Source organism: Oncorhynchus gorbuscha, linkage group LG12 (assembly GCF_021184085.1).
Source record: "Oncorhynchus gorbuscha isolate QuinsamMale2020 ecotype Even-year linkage group LG12, OgorEven_v1.0, whole genome shotgun sequence".
Taxonomy (NCBI): Eukaryota; Metazoa; Chordata; class Actinopteri; order Salmoniformes; family Salmonidae; genus Oncorhynchus; species Oncorhynchus gorbuscha.
In genome coordinates, this window is record NC_060184.1 from 657,452 (window position 1) to 676,824 (window position 19,373).

Consider the following 19,373-nt stretch of genomic DNA (forward strand, 5'->3'; position numbering starts at 1 on the left):
GCTCAGAGAGAATGGAGTAGCGGTCCTTGTACCTAGCATCGAGCATGGTGGCGACACAGTAAAGAGGCTCAGAGAGAATGCCTGTTAAAGAAGTAGCGGTCCTTGTACCTAGCATCGAGCGTGGTGGCGACACAGTAAAGAGAGAATGCCTGTTAAAGAAGTAGCGGCCCTTGTACCTAGCATCGAATATGGTGGCGACACAGTAAGGAGTAGCGGTCCTTGTACCTAGCATCGAGCATGGTGGCGACACAGTAAAGAGGCTCAGAGAGAATGCCTGTTAAAGAAGTAGCGGTCCTTGTACCTAGCATCGAATATGGTGGCGACACAGTAAGGAGTAGCGGTCCTTGTACCTAGCATCGAGCACGGTGGCGACACAGTCAAGAGGCTCAGAGAGAATGCCTGTTAAAGAAGTAGCGGTCCTTGTACCTAGCATCGAGCGTGGTGGCGACACAGTAAAGAGGCTCAGAGAGAATGCCTGTTAAAGAAGTAGCGGTCCTTGTACCTAGCATTGAATATGGTGGCGACACAGTAAAAGAGAGAATGCCTGTTAAAGAAGTAGCGGTCCTTGTACCTAGCATTGAATATGGTGGCGACACAGTAAAGAGAGAATGCCTGTTAAAGAAGTAGCGGTCCTTGTACCTAGCATCGAGCATGGTGGCGACACAGTAAAGAGGATCAGAGAGAATGCCTGTTAAAGAAGTAGCGGCCCTTGTACCTAGCATCGGATATGGTGGCGACACAGTAAAGAGAGAATGCCTGTTAAAGAAGTAGCGGTCCTTGTACATAGCATCGAGCATGGTGGCGACACAGTAAAGAGAGAATGCCTATTAAAGAAGTAGCGGTCCTTGTACCTAGCATTGAGCACGGTGACGACACAGTAAAGAGAGAATGCCTATTAAAGAAGTAGCGGTCCTTGTACCTAGCTTCGAACATGGTGGCGACACAGTAAAGAGAGAATGCCTATTAAAGAAGTAGCGGCCCTTGTACCTAGCATCGAATATGGTGGCGACACATTAAGGAGTGGCGGTTCTTGTACCTTGCATTGAGCACGGTGACGACACAGTCAAGAGGCTCAGAGAGAATGCCTGTTAAAGAAGTAGCGGTCCTTGTACCTAGCATCGAACATGGTGGCGACACAGTAAAGAGGCTCAGAGAGAATGCCGGTCCTTGTACCTAGCATCGAGCATGGTGGCGACACAGTAAAGAGGCTCAGAGAGAATGTAGCGGTCCTTGTATAGCATAATGGTGGCGACACAGTAGTAGCGGTCCTTGTACCTAGCATCGAGCATGGTGGCGACACAGTGAAGAGGCTCAGAGAGAATGCCTGTTAAAGAAGTAGCGGTCCTTGTACCTAGCATCGAGCATGGTGGCGACACAGTAAAGAGGCTCAGAGAGAATGCCTGTTAAAGAAGTAGCGGTCCTTGTACCTAGCATCGAACATGGTGGCGACACAGTAAAAGAGAATGCCTGTTAAAGAGAGCGGCCCTTGTAATGCCTGTTAAAGAAGTAGCGGTCCTTGTACCTAGCATCGAGCATGGTGGCGACACAGTAAAGAGGCTCAGAGAGAATGCCTGTTAAAGAAGTAGCGGTCCTTGTACCTAGCATCGAATATGGTGGCGACACAGTAAGGAGTAGCGGTCCTTGTACCTAGCATCGAGCATGGTGGCGACACAGTAAAGAGGCTCAGAGAGAATGCCTGTTAAAGAAGTAGCGGTCCTTGTACCTAGCATCGAATATGGTGGCGACACAGTAAAGAGAGAATGCCTGTTAAAGAAGTAGCGGTCCTTGTACCTAGCATCGAGCATGGTGGCGACACAGTAAAGGAGTCAGAGAGAATGCCTGTTAAAGCAGTCGAGCATGGTCCACAGTAAATAGCTCAGAGAGAATGCCTGTTAAAGAAGTAGCGGTCCTTGTACCTAGCATCGAAATGGTGTTAAAGTAAAAGGAGAGAAAGTAGCGGTCCTTGTACCTAGCATCGAGCATGGTGGCGACACAGTAAAGAGGCTCAGAGAGAATGCCTGTTAAAGAAGTAGCGGTCCTTGTACCCATCTTGGTACCTAGCATCAAAGCGGTCCTTGTATGGAAGTAGCGGTCCGACACAGTAAAGAGGCTCAGAGAGAATGCCTGTTAAAGAAGTAGCGGTCCTTGTACCTAGCATCGAGCATGACACAGTAAAGAGAGAATGCCTGTTAAAGAAGTAGCGGTCCTTGTACCTAGTCCATCGAGCATGGTGGCGACACAGTAAAAAGAGAGAATGCCTGTTAAAGAAGTAGCGGCCCTTGTACCTAGCATCAAATATGGTGGCGACACACAGTAAAGAGAGAATGCCTGTTAAAGAAGTAGCGGCCCTTGTACCTAGCATCAAGCATGGTGGCGACACAGTAAAGAGAATGCTCAGAGAGAATGTTAAAGAAGTAGCGGTCCTTGTACCTAGCATCGAGCATGGTGGCGACACAGTAAAGAAGAGAGAATGCCTTGTAGCGGTCCTTGTACCTAGCATCGAGCATGGTGGCGACACAGTCAAGAGGCTCAGAGAGAATGCCTATTAATTAAGTAGCGGTCCTTGTACATAGCATCGAGCATGGTGGCGACACAGTAAAGAGAGAATGCCTGTTAAAGAAGTAGCGGTCCTTGTACCTAGCATCGAGCATGGTGGCGACACAGTAAAGAGGCTCAGAGAGAATGCCTGTTAAAGAAGTAGCGGTCCTTGTACCTAGCATCGAACATGGTGGCGACACAGTAAAGAGGCTCAGAGAGAATGCCTGTTAAAGAAGTAGCGGTCCTTGTACCTAGCATCGAGCATGGTGGCGACACAGTAAAGAGGCTCAGAGAGAATGCCTGTTAAAGAAGTAGCGGTCCTTGTACCTAGCATTGAGCATGGTGGCGACACAGTAAAGAGGCTCAGAGAGAATGCCTATTAAAGAAGTAGCGGTCCTTGTACCTAGCATCGAGCATGGTGGCGACACAGTAAAGAGAGAATGCCTGTTAAAGAAGTAGCGGTCCTTGTACCTAGCAGACGGTGTACCTAGCATTGAGCATGGTGGCGACACACAGTAAAGAGAGAATGCCTGTTAAAGAAGTAGCCTGTTAAAGAAGTAGCAGGGCGTGTACCTAGTCCTTGTACCTAGCATCGAGCATGGTGGCGACACAGTAAAAGTAGCGGTCCTTGTACCTAGCATCGAGCATGGTGGCGACACAGTAAAGAGGCTCAGAGAAGTTAAAGAATAAAGTTAAAAGTAGCGGTCCTTGTACCTAGCATTGAGCATGGTGGCGACACAGTAAAGAGGCTCAGAGAGAATGCCTGTTAAAGAAGTAGCGGTCCTTGTACCTAGCATCGAACATGGTGGCGACACAGTAAAGGAAAGAGAATGCCTATTAACAGTAAAAGAAGTCCTTGTACCTAGCATCGTCCATTGTACCTAGCATCAAAGAGGCTCAGAGAGAATGCCTGTTGGTAGCGGTCCTTGTACCTAGCATCGAGCATGGTGGCGACACAGTAAAGAGAGAATGCCTGTTAAAGTAGTAGCGGTCCTTGTACCTAGCATCGAGCATGGTGGCGACACAGTAAAGAGTAGCGGTCCTTGTACCTAGCATCGAGCATGGTGGCGACACAGTAAAGAGGCTCAGAGAGAATGCCTATTAAAGAAGTAGCGGTCCTTGTACCTAGCATCGAGCATGGTGGCGACACAGTAAAGAGAGAATGCCTGTTAAAGAAGTAGCGGTCCTTGTACCTAGCATCGAGCATGGTGGCGACACAGTAAAGAGAGAATGCCTGTTAAAGAAGTAGCGGTCCTTGTACCTAGCATCGAGCATGGTGGCGACACAGTAAAGAGGCTCAGAGAGAATGCCTATTAAAGAAGTACCGGTCCTTGTACCTAGCATCGAATATGGTGGCGACACAGTAAGGAGTAGCGGTCCTTGTACCTAGCATCGAGCATGGTGGCGACACAGTCAAGAGGCTCAGAGAGAATGCCTATTAATTAAGTAGCGGTCCTTGTACCTAGCATTGAGCATGGTGGCGACACAGTAAAGAGAGAATGCCTGTTAAAGAAGTAGCGGTCCTTGTACCTAGCATCGAGCATGGTGGCGACACAGTAAAGAGGCTCAGAGAGAATGCCTATTAAAGAAGTAGCGGTCCTTGTACCTAGCATCGAGCATGGTGGCGACACAGTAAAGAGGCTCAGAGAGAATGCCTGTTAAAGAAGTAGCGGTCCTTGTACCTAGCATCGAACATGGTGGCGACACAGTAAAGAGGCTCAGAGAGAATGCCTGTTAAAGAAGTAGCGGTCCTTGTACCTAGCATCGAGCATGGTGGCGACACAGTAAAGAGGCTCAGAGAGAATGCCTGTTAAAGAAGTAGCGGTCCTTGTACCTAGCATCGAATATGGTGGCGACACAGTAAGGAGTAGCGGTCCTTGTACCTAGCATCGAGCATGGTGGCGACACAGTCAAGAGGCTCAGAGAGAATGCCTGTTAAAGAAGTAGCGGTCCTTGTACCTAGCATCGAGCATGGTGGCGACACAGTAAAGAGGATCAGAGAGAATGCCTGTTAAAGAAGTAGCGGTCCTTGTACCTAGCAGTAAAGGCTCAGAGAGAATGCCTGTTAAAGAAGTATCGAGCATGGTGGCGACACAGTAAAGAGGCTCAGAGAGAATGCCTGTTAAAGAAGTAGCGGTCCTTGTACCTAGCATCGAGCATGGTGGCGACACAGTAAAGAGGCTCAGAGAGAATGCCTGTTAAAGAAGTAGCGGTCCTTGTACCTAGCATCGAATATGGTGGCGACACAGCATCAGAGAGAATGCCTGTTAAAGAAGTAGCGGTCCTTGTACCTAGCATGAGAAGTACGGTCCTTGTACCTAGCATCGAGCATGGTGGCGACACAGTCAAGAGGCTCAGAGAGAATGCCTATTAAAGAAGTAGCGGTCCTTGTACCTAGCATCGAATATGGTACACAGTAAGGAGTAGCGGTCCTTGTACCTAGCATCGAGCATGGTGGCGACACAGTCTGTTAAAGAGGCTCAGAGAGAATGCCTGTTAAAGAAGTAGCGGTCCTTGTACCTAGCATCGAGCATGGTGGCGACACAGTAAAGAGAGAATGCCTGTTAAAGAAGTAGCGGTCCTTGTACCTAGCATCGAGCATGGTGGCGACACAGTAAAGAGGCTCAGAGAGAATGCCTGTTAAAGAAGTAGCGGTCCTTGTACCTAGCATCGAATATGGTGGCGACACAGTAAAGAGTAGCGGTCCTTGTACCTAGCATCGAGCATGGTGGCGACACAGTAAAGAGGCTCAGAGAGAATGCCTGTTAAAGAAGTAGCGGTCCTTGTACCTAGCATCGAGCACGGTGACGACACAGTAAAGAGGCTCAGAGAGAATGCCTGTTAAAGAAGTAGCGGTCCTTGTACCTAGCATCGAACATGGTGGCGACACAGTAAAGAGAGAATGCCTGTTAAAGAAGTAGCGGCCCTTGTACCTAGCATCAAATATGGTGGCGACACATTAAGGAGTAGCGGTCCTTGTACCTAGCATCGAGCATGGTGGCGACACAGTAAAGAGGCTCAGAGAGAATGCCTGTTAAAGAAGTAGCGGTCCTTGTACCTAGCATCGAATATGGTGGCGACACAGTGAGGAGTAGCGGTCCTTGTACCTAGCATCGAGCATGGTGGCGACACAGTAAAGAGGCTCAGAGAGAATGCCTGTTAAAGAAGTAGCGGTCCTTGTACCTAGCATCGAGCGTGGTGGCGACACAGTAAAGAGAGAATGCCTGTTAAAAAGTAGCGGCCCTTGTACCTAGCATCGAATATGGTCCTTGTACCTAGCATCGAGCATGGTGGCGACACAGTAAAGAGGCTCAGAGAGAATGCCTGTTAAAGAAGTAGCGGTCCTTGTACCTAGCATCGAATATGGTGGCGACACAGTAAGGAGTAGCGGTCCTTGTACCTAGCATCGAGCATGGTGGCGACACAGTCAAGAGGCTCAGAGAGAATGCCTGTTAAAGAAGTAGCGGTCCTTGTACCTAGCATCGAATATGGTGGCGACACAGTAAAGAGGATCAGAGAGAATGCCTGTTAAAGAAGTAGCGGTCCTTGTACCTAGCATCGAATATGGTGGCGACACAGTAAAGAGAGAATGCCTGTTAAAGAAGTAGCGGTCCTTGTACCTAGCATCAAGCATGGTGGCGACACAGTAAAGAGAGAATGCCTGTTAAAGAAGTAGCGGTCCTTGTACCTAGCATCAAATATGGTGGCGACACAGTTAAATGCCTGTTAAAGAGTAGCGGTTCTTGTACCTTGCATCGAGCATGGTGGCGACACAGTCAAGAGGCTCAGAGAGAATGCCTATTAAAGAAGTAGCGGTCCTTGTACCTAGCATCGAGCATGGTGGCGACACAGTAAAGAGGCTCAGAGAGAATGCCTGTTAAAGAAGTAGCGGTCCTTGTACCTAGCATCGAGCATGGTGGCGACACAGTAAAGAGGCTCAGAGAGAATGCCTGTTAAAGAAGTAGCGGTCCTTGTACCTAGCATCGAGCATGGTGGCGACACAGTAAAGAGGCTCAGAGAGAATGCCTGTTAAAGAAGTAGCGGTCCTTGTACCTAGCATCGAGCATGGTGGCGACACAGTAAAGAGGCTCAGAGAGAATGCCTGTTAAAGAAGTAGCGGTCCTTGTACCTAGCATTGAGCATGGTGGCGACACAGTAAAGAGGCTCAGAGAGAATGCCTATTAAAGAAGTAGCGGTCCTTGTACCTAGCATCGAATATGGTGGCGACACAGTAAGGAGTAGCGGTTCTTGTACCTTGCATTGAGCACGGTGACGACACAGTCAAGAGGCTCAGAGAGAATGCCTATTAAAGAATTAGCGGTCCTTGTACCTAGCATCGAGCATGGTGGCGACACAGTAAAGAGAGAATGCCTGTTAAAGTAGTAGCGGTCCTTGTACCTAGCATCGAGCATGGTGGCGACACAGTAAAGAGAGAATGCCTGTTAAAGAAGTAGCGGTCCTTGTACCTAGCATTGAGCACGGTGACGACACAGTAAAGAGAGAATGCCTGTTAAAGTAGTAGCGGTCCTTGTACCTAGCATCGAGCATGGTGGCGACACAGTAAAGACAGAATGCCTGTTAAAGAAGTAGCGGTCCTTGTACCTAGCATCGAGCATGGTGGCGACACAGTCAAGAGGCTCAGAGAGAATGCCTGTTAAAGAAGTAGCGGTCCTTGTACCTAGCATTGAGCATGGTGGCGACACAGTAAAGAGGCTCAGAGAGAATGCCTGTTAAAGAAGTAGCGGTCCTTGTACCTAGCATCGAGCATGGTGGCGACACAGTAAAGAGTAGCGGTCCTTGTACCTAGCATCGAGCATGGTGGCGACACAGTAAAGAGGCTCAGAGAGAATGCCTGTTAAAGAAGTAGCGGTCCTTGTACCTAGCATCGAGCATGGTGGCGACACAGTAAAGAGAGAATGCCTGTTAAAGAAGTAGCGGTCCTTGTACCTAGCATCGAACACAGTAAAGAGTAGCGGTCCTTGTACCTAGCATCGAGCATGGTGGCGACACAGTAAAGAGGCTCAGAGAGACTGCCTATTAAAGAAGTAGCGGTCCTTGTACCTAGCATTGAGCACGGTGACGACACAGTAAAGAGAGAATGCCTATTAAAGAAGTAGCGGTCCTTGTACCTAGCATTGAGCATGGTGGCGACACAGTAAAGAGAGAATGCCTGTTAAAGAAGTAGCGGTCCTTGTACCTAGCATCGAACATGGTGGCGACACAGTAAAGAGAGAATGCCTGTTAAAGAAGTAGCGGTCCTTGTACCTAGCATCGAATATGGTGGCGACACATTAAGGAGTAGCGGTTCTTGTACCTTGCATTGAGCACGGTGACGACACAGTCAAGAGGCTCAGAGAGAATGCCTATTAAAGAAGTACCGGTCCTTGTACCTAGCATCGAATATGGTGGCGACACAGTAAGGAGTAGCGGTCCTTGTACCTAGCATCGAGCATGGTGGCGACACAGTCAAGAGGCTCAGAGAGAATGCCTATTAATTAAGTAGCGGTCCTTGTACATAGCATCGAGCATGGTGGCGACACAGTAAAGAGAGAATGCCTGTTAAAGAAGTAGCGGTCCTTGTACCTAGCATCGAGCATGGTGGCGACACAGTAAAGAGGCTCAGAGAGAATGCCTGTTAAAGAAGTAGCGGTCCTTGTACCTAGCATCGAGCATGGTGGCGACACAGTAAAGAGGCTCAGAGAGAATGCCTGTTAAAGAAGTAGCGGTCCTTGTACCTAGCATCGAGCATGGTGGCGACACAGTAGCGGTCCTTGTACCTAGCATCGAGCAGAGGCTCAGAGAGAATGCCAGTAAAGAGAGAATGTTAAAGAAGTAGCGGTCCTTGTACCTAGCATCGAGCATGGTGGCGACACAGTAAAGAGGATCAGAGAGAATGCCTGTTAAAGAAGTAGCGGTCCTTGTACCTAGCATCGAGCATGGTGGCGACACAGTAAAGAGGCTCAGAGAGAATGCCTGTTAAAGAAGTAGCGGTCCTTGTACCTAGCATCGACACAGTAAAGAGGCATGGTCCTTGGCATCGAGCATGGTGGCGACACAGTAAAGAGGCTCAGAGAGAATGCCTGTTAAAGAAGTAGCGGTCCTTGTACCTAGCATCGAATATGGTGGCGACACAGTAAAGAGAGAATGCCTGTTAAAGAAGTAGCGGTCCTTGTACCTAGCATCGAGCATGGTGGCGACACAGTAAAGAGGATCAGAGAGAATGCCTGTTAAAGAAGTAGCGGTCCTTGTACCTAGCATCGAGCACGGTGACGACACAGTAAAGAGGCTCAGAGAGAATGCCTGTTAAAGAAGTAGCGGCCCTTGTACCTAGCATCAAATATGGTGGCGACACAGTAAAGAGAGAATGCCTGTTAAAGAAGTAGCGGCCCTTGTACCTAGCATCAAATATGGTGGCGACACATTAAGGAGTAGCGGTCCTTGTACCTAGCATCGAGCATGGTGGCGACACAGTAAAAAGAGGCTCAGAGAGAATGCCTGTTAAAGAAGTAGCGGTCCTTGTACCTAGCATCGAATATGGTGGCGACACAGTAAGGAGTATGCGGTAGCGGTCCTTGTACCTAGCATCGAGCATGGTGGCGACACAGTAAAGAGGCTCAGAGAGAATGCCTGTTAAAGAAGTAGCGGTCCTTGTACCTAGCATCGAATATGGTGGCGTCCTTGTACCTAGCATCGAGCATGGTGGCGACACAGTCAAGAGGCTCAGAGAGAATGCCTGTTAAAGAAGTAGCGGTCCTTGTACCTAGCATCGAGCATGGTGGCGACACAGTAAAGAGAGAATGCCTGTTAAAGAAGTAGCGGTCCTTGTACCTAGCATCGAGCATGGTGGCGACACAGTAAAGAGGATCAGAGAGAATGCCTGTTAAAGAAGTAGCGGTCCTTGTACATAGCATCGAGCATGGTGGCGACACAGTAAAGAGGCTGCCTGTTAAAGAGAATGCCTGTTAAAGAAGTAGCGGTCCTTGTACCTAGCATCGAACATGGTGGCGACACAGTAAAGAGAGAATGCCTGTTAAAGAAGTAGCGGCCCTTGTACCTAGCATCAAATATGGTGGCGACACAGTAAAGAGAGAATGCCTGTTAAAGAAGTAGCGGCCCTTGTACCTAGCATCAAATATGGTGGCGACACATAAAGAGGCTCAGAGAGAATGGAGTAGCGGTCCTTGTACCTAGCATTGAGCATGGTGGCGACACAGTCAAAGATGCTCAGAGAGAATGCCTGTTAAAGAGGTCCTTGTAGCAGAGAATGTCCTTGTACCTAGCATCGAGCATGGTGGCGACACAGTAAAGAGGCTCAGAGAGAATGCCTGTTAAAGAAGTAGCGGTCCTTGTACCTAGCATCGAGCATGGTGGCGACACAGTAAAGAGGCTCAGAGAGAATGCCTGTTAAAGAAGTAGCGGTCCTTGTACCTAGCATCGAGCATGGTGGCGACACAGTAAAGAGCGGTCCTTGTACCTAGCAGAGCAATGACACAGTCAAGAGGCTCAGAGAGAATGCCTGTTAAAGAAGTAGCGGTCCTTGTACCTAGCATCGAATATGGTGGCGACACAGTAAAGAGAGAATGCCTGTTAAAGAAGTAGCGGTCCTTGTACCTAGCATCGAGCATGGTGGCGACACAGTAAAGAGGATCAGAGAGAATGCCTGTTAAAGAAGTAGCGGTCCTTGTACATAGCATCGAGCACGGTGACGACACAGTAAAGAGGCTCAGAGAGAATGCCTGTTAAAGAAGTAGCGGTCCTTGTACCTAGCATCGAACATGGTGGCGACACAGTAAAGAGAGAATGCCTGTTAAAGAAGTAGCGGCCCTTGTACCTAGCATCAAATATGGTGGCGACACAGTAAAGAGAGAATGCCTGTTAAAGAAGTAGCGGCCCTTGTACCTAGCATCAAATATGGTGGCGACACATTAAGGAGTAGCGGTCCTTGTACCTAGCATCGAGCATGGTGGCGACACAGTAAAGAGGCTCAGAGAGAATGCCTGTTAAAGAAGTAGCGGTCCTTGTACCTAGCATCGAATATGGTGGCGACACAGTAAGGAGTAGCGGTCCTTGTACCTAGCATCGAGCATGGTGGCGACACAGTAAAGAGGCTCAGAGAGAATGCCTGTTAAAGAAGTAGCGGTCCTTGTACCTAGCATCGAGCATGGTGGCGACACAGTAAAGAGGCTCAGAGAGAATGCCTGTTAAAGAAGTAGCGGTCCTTGTACCTAGCATCGAGCATGGTGGCGACACAGTAAAGAGAGAATGCCTGTTAAAGAAGTAGCGGTCCTTGTACCTAGCATTGAGCACGGTGACGACACAGTAAAGAGAGAATGCCTGTTAAAGTAGTAGCGGTCCTTGTACCATCGAGCATGGTAGCACACAGTAAAGAGAGCATGGAATGCACAGTAAAAGAGTAGCGGTCCTTGTACCTAGCATCGAGCATGGTGGCGACACAGTCAAGAGGCTCAGAGAGAATGCCTATTAAAGAAGTAGCGGTCCTTGTACCTAGCATCGAATATGGTGGCGACACAGTAAAGAGAGAATGCCTGTTAAAGAAGTAGCGGTCCTTGTACCTAGCATTGAGCACGGTGACGACACAGTAAAGAGAGAATGCCTGTTAAAGAAGTAGCGGTCCTTGTACCTAGCATTGAGCACGGTGACGACACAGTAAAGAGAGAATGCCTATTAAAGAAGTAGCGGTCCTTGTACCTAGCATCGAGCATGGTGGCGACACAGTAAAGAGGCTCAGAGAGAATGCCTGTTAAAGAAGTAGCAGTCCTTGTACCTAGCATTGAGCACGGTGACGACACAGTAAAGAGGCTCAGAGAGAATGTCTGTTAAAGAAGTAGCGGTCCTTGTACCTAGCATTGAGCACGGTGACGACACAGTAAAGAGAGAATGCCTGTTAAAGAAGTAGCGGTCCTTGTACCTAGCATCGAGCATGGTGGCGACACAGTAAAGAGTAGCGGTCCTTGTACCTAGCATCGAGCATGGTGACGACACAGTCAAGAGGCTCAGAGAGAATGCCTGTTAAAGTAGTAGCGGTCCTTGTACCTAGCATCGAGCATGGTGGCGACACAGTAAAGAGAGAATGCCTGTTAAAGAAGTAGCGGTCCTTGTACCTAGCATCGAACATGGTGGCGACACAGTAAAGAGGCTCAGAGAGAATGCCTGTTAAAGAAGTAGCGGTCCTTGTACCTAGCATCGAGCATGGTGGCGACACAGTAAAGAGGCTCAGAGAGAATGCCTATTAAAGAAGTAGCGGTCCTTGTACCTAGCATCGAGCATGGTGGCGACACAGTAAAGAGAGAATGCCTATTAAAGAAGTAGCGGTCCTTGTACCTAGCATTGAGCACGGTGACGACACAGTAAAGAGAGAATGCCTGTTAAAGAAGTAGCGGTCCTTGTACCTAGCATCGAATATGGTGGCGACACAGTAAAGAGTAGCGGTCCTTGTACCTAGCATCGAGCATGGTGGCGACACAGTAAAGAGGCTCAGAGAGAATGCCTGTTAAAGAAGTAGCGGTCCTTGTACCTAGCATCGAGCATGGTGGCGACACAGTCAAGAGGCTCAGAGAGAATGCCTGTTAAAGAAGTAGCGGTCCTTGTACCTAGCATCGAGCATGGTGGCGACACAGTAAAGAGAGAATGCCTGTTAAAGTAGTAGCGGTCCTTGTACCTAGCATCGAGCATGGTGGCGACACAGTAAAGAGGCTCAGAGAGAATGCCTATTAAAGAAGTAGCGGTCCTTGTACCTAGCATTGAGCACGGTGGCGACACAGTAAAGAGAGAATGCCTATTAAAGGAGTAGCGGTCCTTGTACCTAGCATCGAGCATGGTGGCGACACAGTAAAGAGAGAATGCCTGTTAAAGAAGTAGCGGCCCTTGTACCTAGCATCGAATATGGTGGCGACACAGTAAAGAGTAGCGGTCCTTGTACCTAGCATCGAGCATGGTGGCGACACAGTAAAGAGGCTCAGAGAGACTGCCTATTAAAGAAGTAGCGGTCCTTGTACCTAGCATTGAGCACGGTGGCGACACAGTAAAGAGAGAATGCCATCGAATCACTTGTTCACAGCCTCTTGTAGAGTACTTTTCCAAATGAACCCCACGGTCTGTGTGGGCAGTTTAGTTGAGCAGGCGTTTCAATGCCATGAGAGGGCATCACGTCTGCTGCAGATGCAGTTGATGAGCTTATTTCTCCAGTCAGTTGTTAGAATGGACCTTGGAGTGTGTTCATGTTTCAAACATATTTTCAAATGCCATTGAAATGGCAGCAGCGGTATGAGAACCAGCACATTCTTGAGCAAACTTAGCATACTCATGGGGCTGACTTGAGCAAACTTAGCATACTCATGGGGCTGACTTGAGCAAACTTAGCATACTCATGGGGCTGACTTGAGCAAACTTAGCATACTCATGGGGCTGACTTGAGCAAACTTAGCATACTCATGGGGCTGACTTGAGCAAACTTAGCATACTTATGGGGCTGACTTGAGCAAACTTAGCATACTCATGGGGCTGACTTGAGCAAACTTAGCACTCATGGGGCTGACTTGAGCAAACTTAGCATACTCATGGGGCTGACTTGAGCAAACTTAGCATACTCATGGGGCTGACTTGAGCAAACTTAGCATACTCATGGGGCTGACTTGAGCAAACTTAGCATACTCATGGGGCTGACTTGAGCAAACTTAGCATACTCATGGGTTGACTTGAGCAAACTTAGCATACTTATGGGGCTGACTTGAGCAAACTTAGCATACTCATGGGGCTGACTTGAGCAAACTTAGCATACTCATGGGGCTGACTTGAGCAAACTTAGCATACTCATGGGGCTGACATCGCTAGTCCAAATGTCAGTCGTGATAGTCGTGACAGCTAATGGCATTAAAGCCCATAGCAAGTGATATGCGTTTGAACACTACTGTGTAACTCCGGTAGGGCAACACCGGAAGAATAGCGCCTACTTGGTAGTGTGTAGCGGACCCTGAGGTGTTCGACCAGTCGGCGAAAGCCAACATCGTCCGCGACAGAGGACAGTTGATTTGTCAAGGGCAATGAATTCCATTATCTTGTCGTTAATGGATTTCACCATTGAGTTGTCTCGCTGAAATGTTCTTACTCTTTTCAAATGACTGGTGGACTTGTTGACTCCTCGATCCACACAGCAGACGTTGTGGGTTAGGAATGCTGTGTTGCATGTTTAGCCTACGTTTATATAGGTATGCATGGCGTTTATTAACCAAGACATCGTGCCAATGCCGATGTTGGCATTTTCGCTAATATCGGACGATTCTGATATGCTTACCGATATATATCGATATAGCATCCCTAGCTTTGCCTCATGATTGAGTATTGCTCTGTTCAAGTAGATTGTGATTTTGCTGTGGTCTGATAGGGGTGTCGGTGAACGTGAGACTCTCGGTTGAGGTCAGTGATAAAGTAGTCTACAGTACTACTGCCAAGAGATGAGCTATAGCTGTACCTACTAGAGGTCGACCGATTATTGGAGGACCAAAAAAGCCGATACCGATTAATCAGCTGACTCTCCACCTCTGTCTCTCTCCCCCCTCTCACTCTCCACCTCTGTCTCTCTCCCCCCTCTCACTCTCCACCTCTGTCTCTCTCCCCCTCTCACTCTCCACCTCTGTCTCTCTCCCTCCTCTCACTCTCCACCTCTGTCTCTCTCCCCCTCTCACTCTCCACCTCTGTCTCTCTCCCCCTCTCACTCTCCACCTCTGTCTCTCTCCCCCTCTCACTCTCCACCTCTGGCTCTCTCCCCCTCTCACTCTCCACCTCTGTCTCTCTCCCCCTCTCACTCTCCACCTCTGGCTCTCTCTCTCCCTCTCACTCTCCACCTCTGGCTCTCTCTCCCCTCTCACTCTCCACCTCTGTCTCTCTCCCCCTCTCACTCTCCACCTCTGTCTCTCTCCCCCCCCTCTCCACCTCTGTCTCTCCCCTCTCACTCTCCCCCTCTGTCTCTCTCCCCCTCTCTGTCTCTCTCCCCCTCTCTGTCTGTCTCTCCCTCTCCACCCCTCTCTCTATCTCGCTCTCTCGTGTCGCTAAGAGCATTTGTGTGTGTGTGTGTGTGTGTGTGTGTGTGTGTGTGTGTGTGTGTGTGTGTGTGTGTGTGTGTGTGTGTGTGTGTGTGTGTGTGTGTGTGTGTGTGTGTGTGTGTGTGTGTGTGTGTGTGTGTGTGTGTGTGTGTGTGTGTGTGTGTGTGTGTGTGTGTCCGTGTCCGTGTCCTTAGGTGTTTAATTCAATAATGTTTAACCTTGTTTTCAAACATGAACACTGTTTTTGTAAACATGAGATTTAAGGTAAAAGGATTGTGTTTTAACCATTCATGACTAATAATGTAATATAATCTTAAACTCTGTTTGTGCCTGCCTGCCTGTCTGTCTGTCTGTCTGCCTGCCTGCCTGCCTGTCTGTCTGCCTGCCTGCTGCCTGTCTGCCTGCCTGCGTGCCTGCCTGCGTGCCTGCCTGTGTGTTGCAGGTTGATGGCGGTGAATGTATTCTCCATCTCTTCGGCTCTGGAGAACCTGAGTCGTCATGAGATGCTGTCCTGGGTCAACGACTCTCTACGGCTCACTTACACCAAGATAGAACAACTGTGTTCAGGTAACACACACACATTTCAATCATTTAGATTAATGTCGTAATGATATGATATGCTAACTTGTAAATGCTGTGTGTGCAGGTGCAGTGTATTGTCAGTTCATGGACATGTTGTTCCCTGGCTGTGTCCTGCTGAAGAAGGTGAAGTTCGCAGCCCGGCTGGAACATGAGTTCATCAACAACTTCAAGGTCCTACAGGCCTCCTTCAAGAGAATGGGTCGTAGACAAGGTACACACACACACACACACACACACACACACACACACACACACACACACACACACACACACACACACACACACACACACACACACACACACACACACCCTTAACAACAAGCCCTCCTTCAAGAGGACGAGCGTAGACAAGGTATCATCATCATTAATGAAAGGTCCAAATTCTGTTTTTCTTTGTCTTTTTTTGTCGCATGTTGTACGACAGCTGTTGAAACTAACGATGTAATAGTTTGAAACAAATAAATGTGATCAGTGTTATTTCCTGTTTTTGGATGAAAATACTACACAGGACCTTCTGATCAGCAGGTTTTCCATGGGTGGAGTTTTGGCTCGCCTGGTGACATCATCAGGCGGTATAAGTTAATAGGTCGATAACAAATAATTCCACAGGCTGCACATTTTAGACCATTCCATTGATACTGAAGTGAAACCCACCTGGTACACCGGGCCATGCAAATGGACCAATAACAGCTCGTTTTCAGGTTACATATCCCTCCAATTACACCTCTCACTCAGACCACTCCCACACAGTCCTCGCTAAATTCATGACTCAAATTCTCCATTTTTTTGTAGCTTTTTGACAATATTAATGGAAAACTATTAGTCCTACTGTTAACACTGTACTCGCTCAGTCTAGAGGTTCTAGGCTTGTCTAAGTGTTTTGTAACCAGACTCCGTGTGTGTAGACGGGAGAAGCAAGCCTATATGTCCAGCCTCATATGTCCAGGTGTTGACGGGACCACCCATACATAGAATGTATGCACACATGACTGTAAGGAGACACCAGGTGTTGACCATGTGAGTCCAGGGCCAGCTCTGTCTCTCTTTTTTTTTTGTCTTTTAATATTTATTTTTTTACCCCTTCTCCCCAATTTCGTAATTTTTCTCTTTCCAATTGTTGTAGTAGCTACTATCTTGTCTCATCGCTACAACTCCCGTACGGGCTCGGGAGAGACGAAGGTTGAAAGTCATGCGTCCTCCGATACACAACCCAACCAGCCGTACTGCTTCTTAACACAGCGCGCATCCAACCCGGAAGCCAGCCGCACCAATGTGTCGGAGGGTACACCGTGCACCTGGCAACCTTGGTTAGCGCACACTGCGCCCGGCCCGCCACAGGAGTCGCTGGTGCGCGATGAGACAAGGACATCCCTACCGACCAAGCCCTCCCTAACCCGGACGACGCTAGGCCAATTGTGCGTCGACCCACGGACCTCCCGGTCGCGGCCGGTTACGACAGAGCCTGGGCGCGAATCCAGGGACTCTGATTGCACAGCTGGCGCTGCAGTACAGCGCCCTTAACCACTGCGCCACCCGGGAGGCCAGCTCTGTCTCTCTTGACCTCTTGGTCGGCCAGTCCAAGCGGATTATGGATTGTTCAAAACGGTGACCAACATAAATATATAGAAGAGAGAACTACAGTTGTGGCCAAAAGTTTTGAGAATGACACACATTCATTTCCACAAAGTTTGCTGCTTCAGGGTTTTAGATATTTTTGTCAGATGTTACTATGGAATACTGATGTATAATTACAAGCAATTCATAAGTGTCAAAGGCTTTTATTGACAATTACATGAAGTTGATGCAAAGAGTCAATATTTACAGTGTTGACCCTTCTTTTTCAAGACCTCTGCAATCTGCCCTGGCATGCTGTCAATCAACTTCTGGGCCACATCCTGACTGATGGCAGCCCATTCTTGCACAATCAATGCTTGGAGTTTGTCAGGATGTGTGTGTTGAGGATTGACCACAAGTTCTTAATGGGATTAAGGTCTGGGGAGTTTCCTGGCTATGGACCCAAAATATCGATGTTTTGTTCCCCGAGCCACTTAGTTGCTCTCGGAGGATGTGTTGGTACCACTCTTTATTCATGGTTGTGTTCTTAGGCAACATTGTGAGTGAGCCCACTCCCTTGGCTGAGAAGCAACCCCAGACATGCATGGTCTCAGGGTGATTTACTGTTGGCATGACACAGGACTGATGGTAGCACTCACCTTGTCTTCTCCGGACAGGCTTTTTTCCGAATGCCCCAAACAATCGGAAAGGGGATTCATCAGAGACCATGACTTTACCCCAGTCCTCAGCAGTCCAATCCCTGTACCTTCTGCAGATTATCAGTATGTCCCTGATGTGTTTCCTGGAAAGAAGTGGCTACTTTGCTGCCCTTCTTGACACCAGGCCATCCTCCAAAAGTCTTTGCCTCATTGTGCGTGCAGATGCACTCACACCTGCCTGCTGCCATTCTTGAGCAAGCTCTGTACTGGTGGTGCCCTGATCCCGCAGCTGAATCAACTTTAGGCGATGGTCCTGGCGCTTGCTGGACTTTCTTGGGCGTCTTGAAGCCTTCTCAACAATTGAACAGCTCTCCTTGAAGTTCTTGATGATCCGATAAATGGTTGATTTAGGTGCAATCTTACTGGCAGCAATATCCTTGCCTGTGAAGCCCTTTTTGTGCAAAGCAATGATGACGGCACGTGTTTCCTTGCAGGTAACCATGGTTGACAGGGGAAGAACAATGATTCCAACCACCACCCTCCTTTTGAAGCTTCCAGTCTGTTATTCGAACTCATTCAGTATGACAGAGTGATCTCCAGACTTGTCCTCGTCACCACTCACACCTGTGTTGATGAGAGAATCACTGACATAATGTCAGCTGCTTCTTTTGTGGCAGGGCTGAAATGCAGTGGGAATGTTTTTTGGGGTTTCAGTTCTTTGCATGGCAAAGAGGGACTTTGCAATTAATTGCAATTCATCTTATCACTCTTCATAACATTTAGAAGTATAAGCAAATTGCCATCATGAAAACTGAGGCAGCAGACTGGGAAAATGAATATTTGTGTCATTCGCAAAACATTTGGCCACGACTGTACAAACTAGAGGTCGGCCGGTTATGATTTTTCAATGCCGATACCGATTATTGGAAGACCAAAACAAAACCAATACCAATTAAACGTCCAATTTTTATTTGTATTTTATTTATTTGTAATCATGACAATTACAACAATACTAAATTAACACTTATTTTAACTTAATATAATACATCCATAAAATCAATTTAGCCTCAAATAAATAATGAAACATGTTCAATTTGGTTTAAATAATGCAAAAACAAAGTGTTGGAGAAGAAAGTAAAAGTGCAATATGTGCCATGTAAAAAAAGCTAACGTTTCAGTTCCTTGCTCAGAACATGAGAACATATGAAAGTTGGTGGTTCCTTTTAACATGAGTCTTCAATATTCCAGGGTAAGAAGTTTTAGGTTGTAGTTATTTTAGTATTGCCAGTGTAACAGTATAGCTTCCGTCCCTCGCCACTACCTGGGCTCGAACCAGGAACACAACGACAACAGCCACCCTTGACGCATCGTTACCCATCGCTCCACAAAAGCCCTTGCAGAGGAATAACTACTCCAAGGCTCAGAGCGAGTGACGTCAACGATTGAAACGCTATTAGCGTGCACCCCGCTAACTAGCTAGCCATTTCACATCGATTATACCAGCCTAATCTCGGGAGTTGATCGGATTGAAGTCATAAACAGCGCAATGCTTGAAGCATTGCGAAGAGCTGCTGGCAAAAGGCACAAAAGTGCTGTTTGAATGAATGTTTACGAGCCTGCTGCTGCCTACCATCGCTCAGTCACACAGCTCTATCAAATATTAAATCATTGACTTAATTATAACATAATAACACACATAAATATGAGCCTTTGGTCATTAATATGGTCGAATCCGGAAACTATAATTTCGGGGGAAAAAACGTTTATTCTTTCAGTGAAATACGGAACTGTTCCGTATTTTATCTAATGGGTGGCATTAGTCTAAATATTGTTGTTACATTGCACAACCTTCAATGTTATGTCATAATTACGCACAAATCTGGAAAATTAGTTCGCAACCAGCCAGGCGGCCCAAACTGTTGCATATACCCTGACTCTGTTGCAAGAGAAGTGACACAATTTCACCTGGTTAATATTGCCT

At 47.8% G+C, this 19,373-nt stretch overlaps 1 protein-coding gene across 1 annotated transcript in view; it reads left to right on the forward strand.

The window, feature by feature from the left end:
* Window positions 1-19,373, forward strand: part of LOC123991476 (microtubule-associated protein RP/EB family member 3-like) — a 61,688-nt gene that overhangs the window by 2,664 nt on the left and 39,651 nt on the right. The window contains exons 2-3 of the mRNA XM_046293096.1: window positions 15,040-15,164; window positions 15,244-15,390. Of these exons, the coding sequence (XP_046149052.1) occupies window positions 15,040-15,164; window positions 15,244-15,390 (272 nt within the window). The remainder of the gene's footprint in view (window positions 1-15,039; window positions 15,165-15,243; window positions 15,391-19,373) is intronic.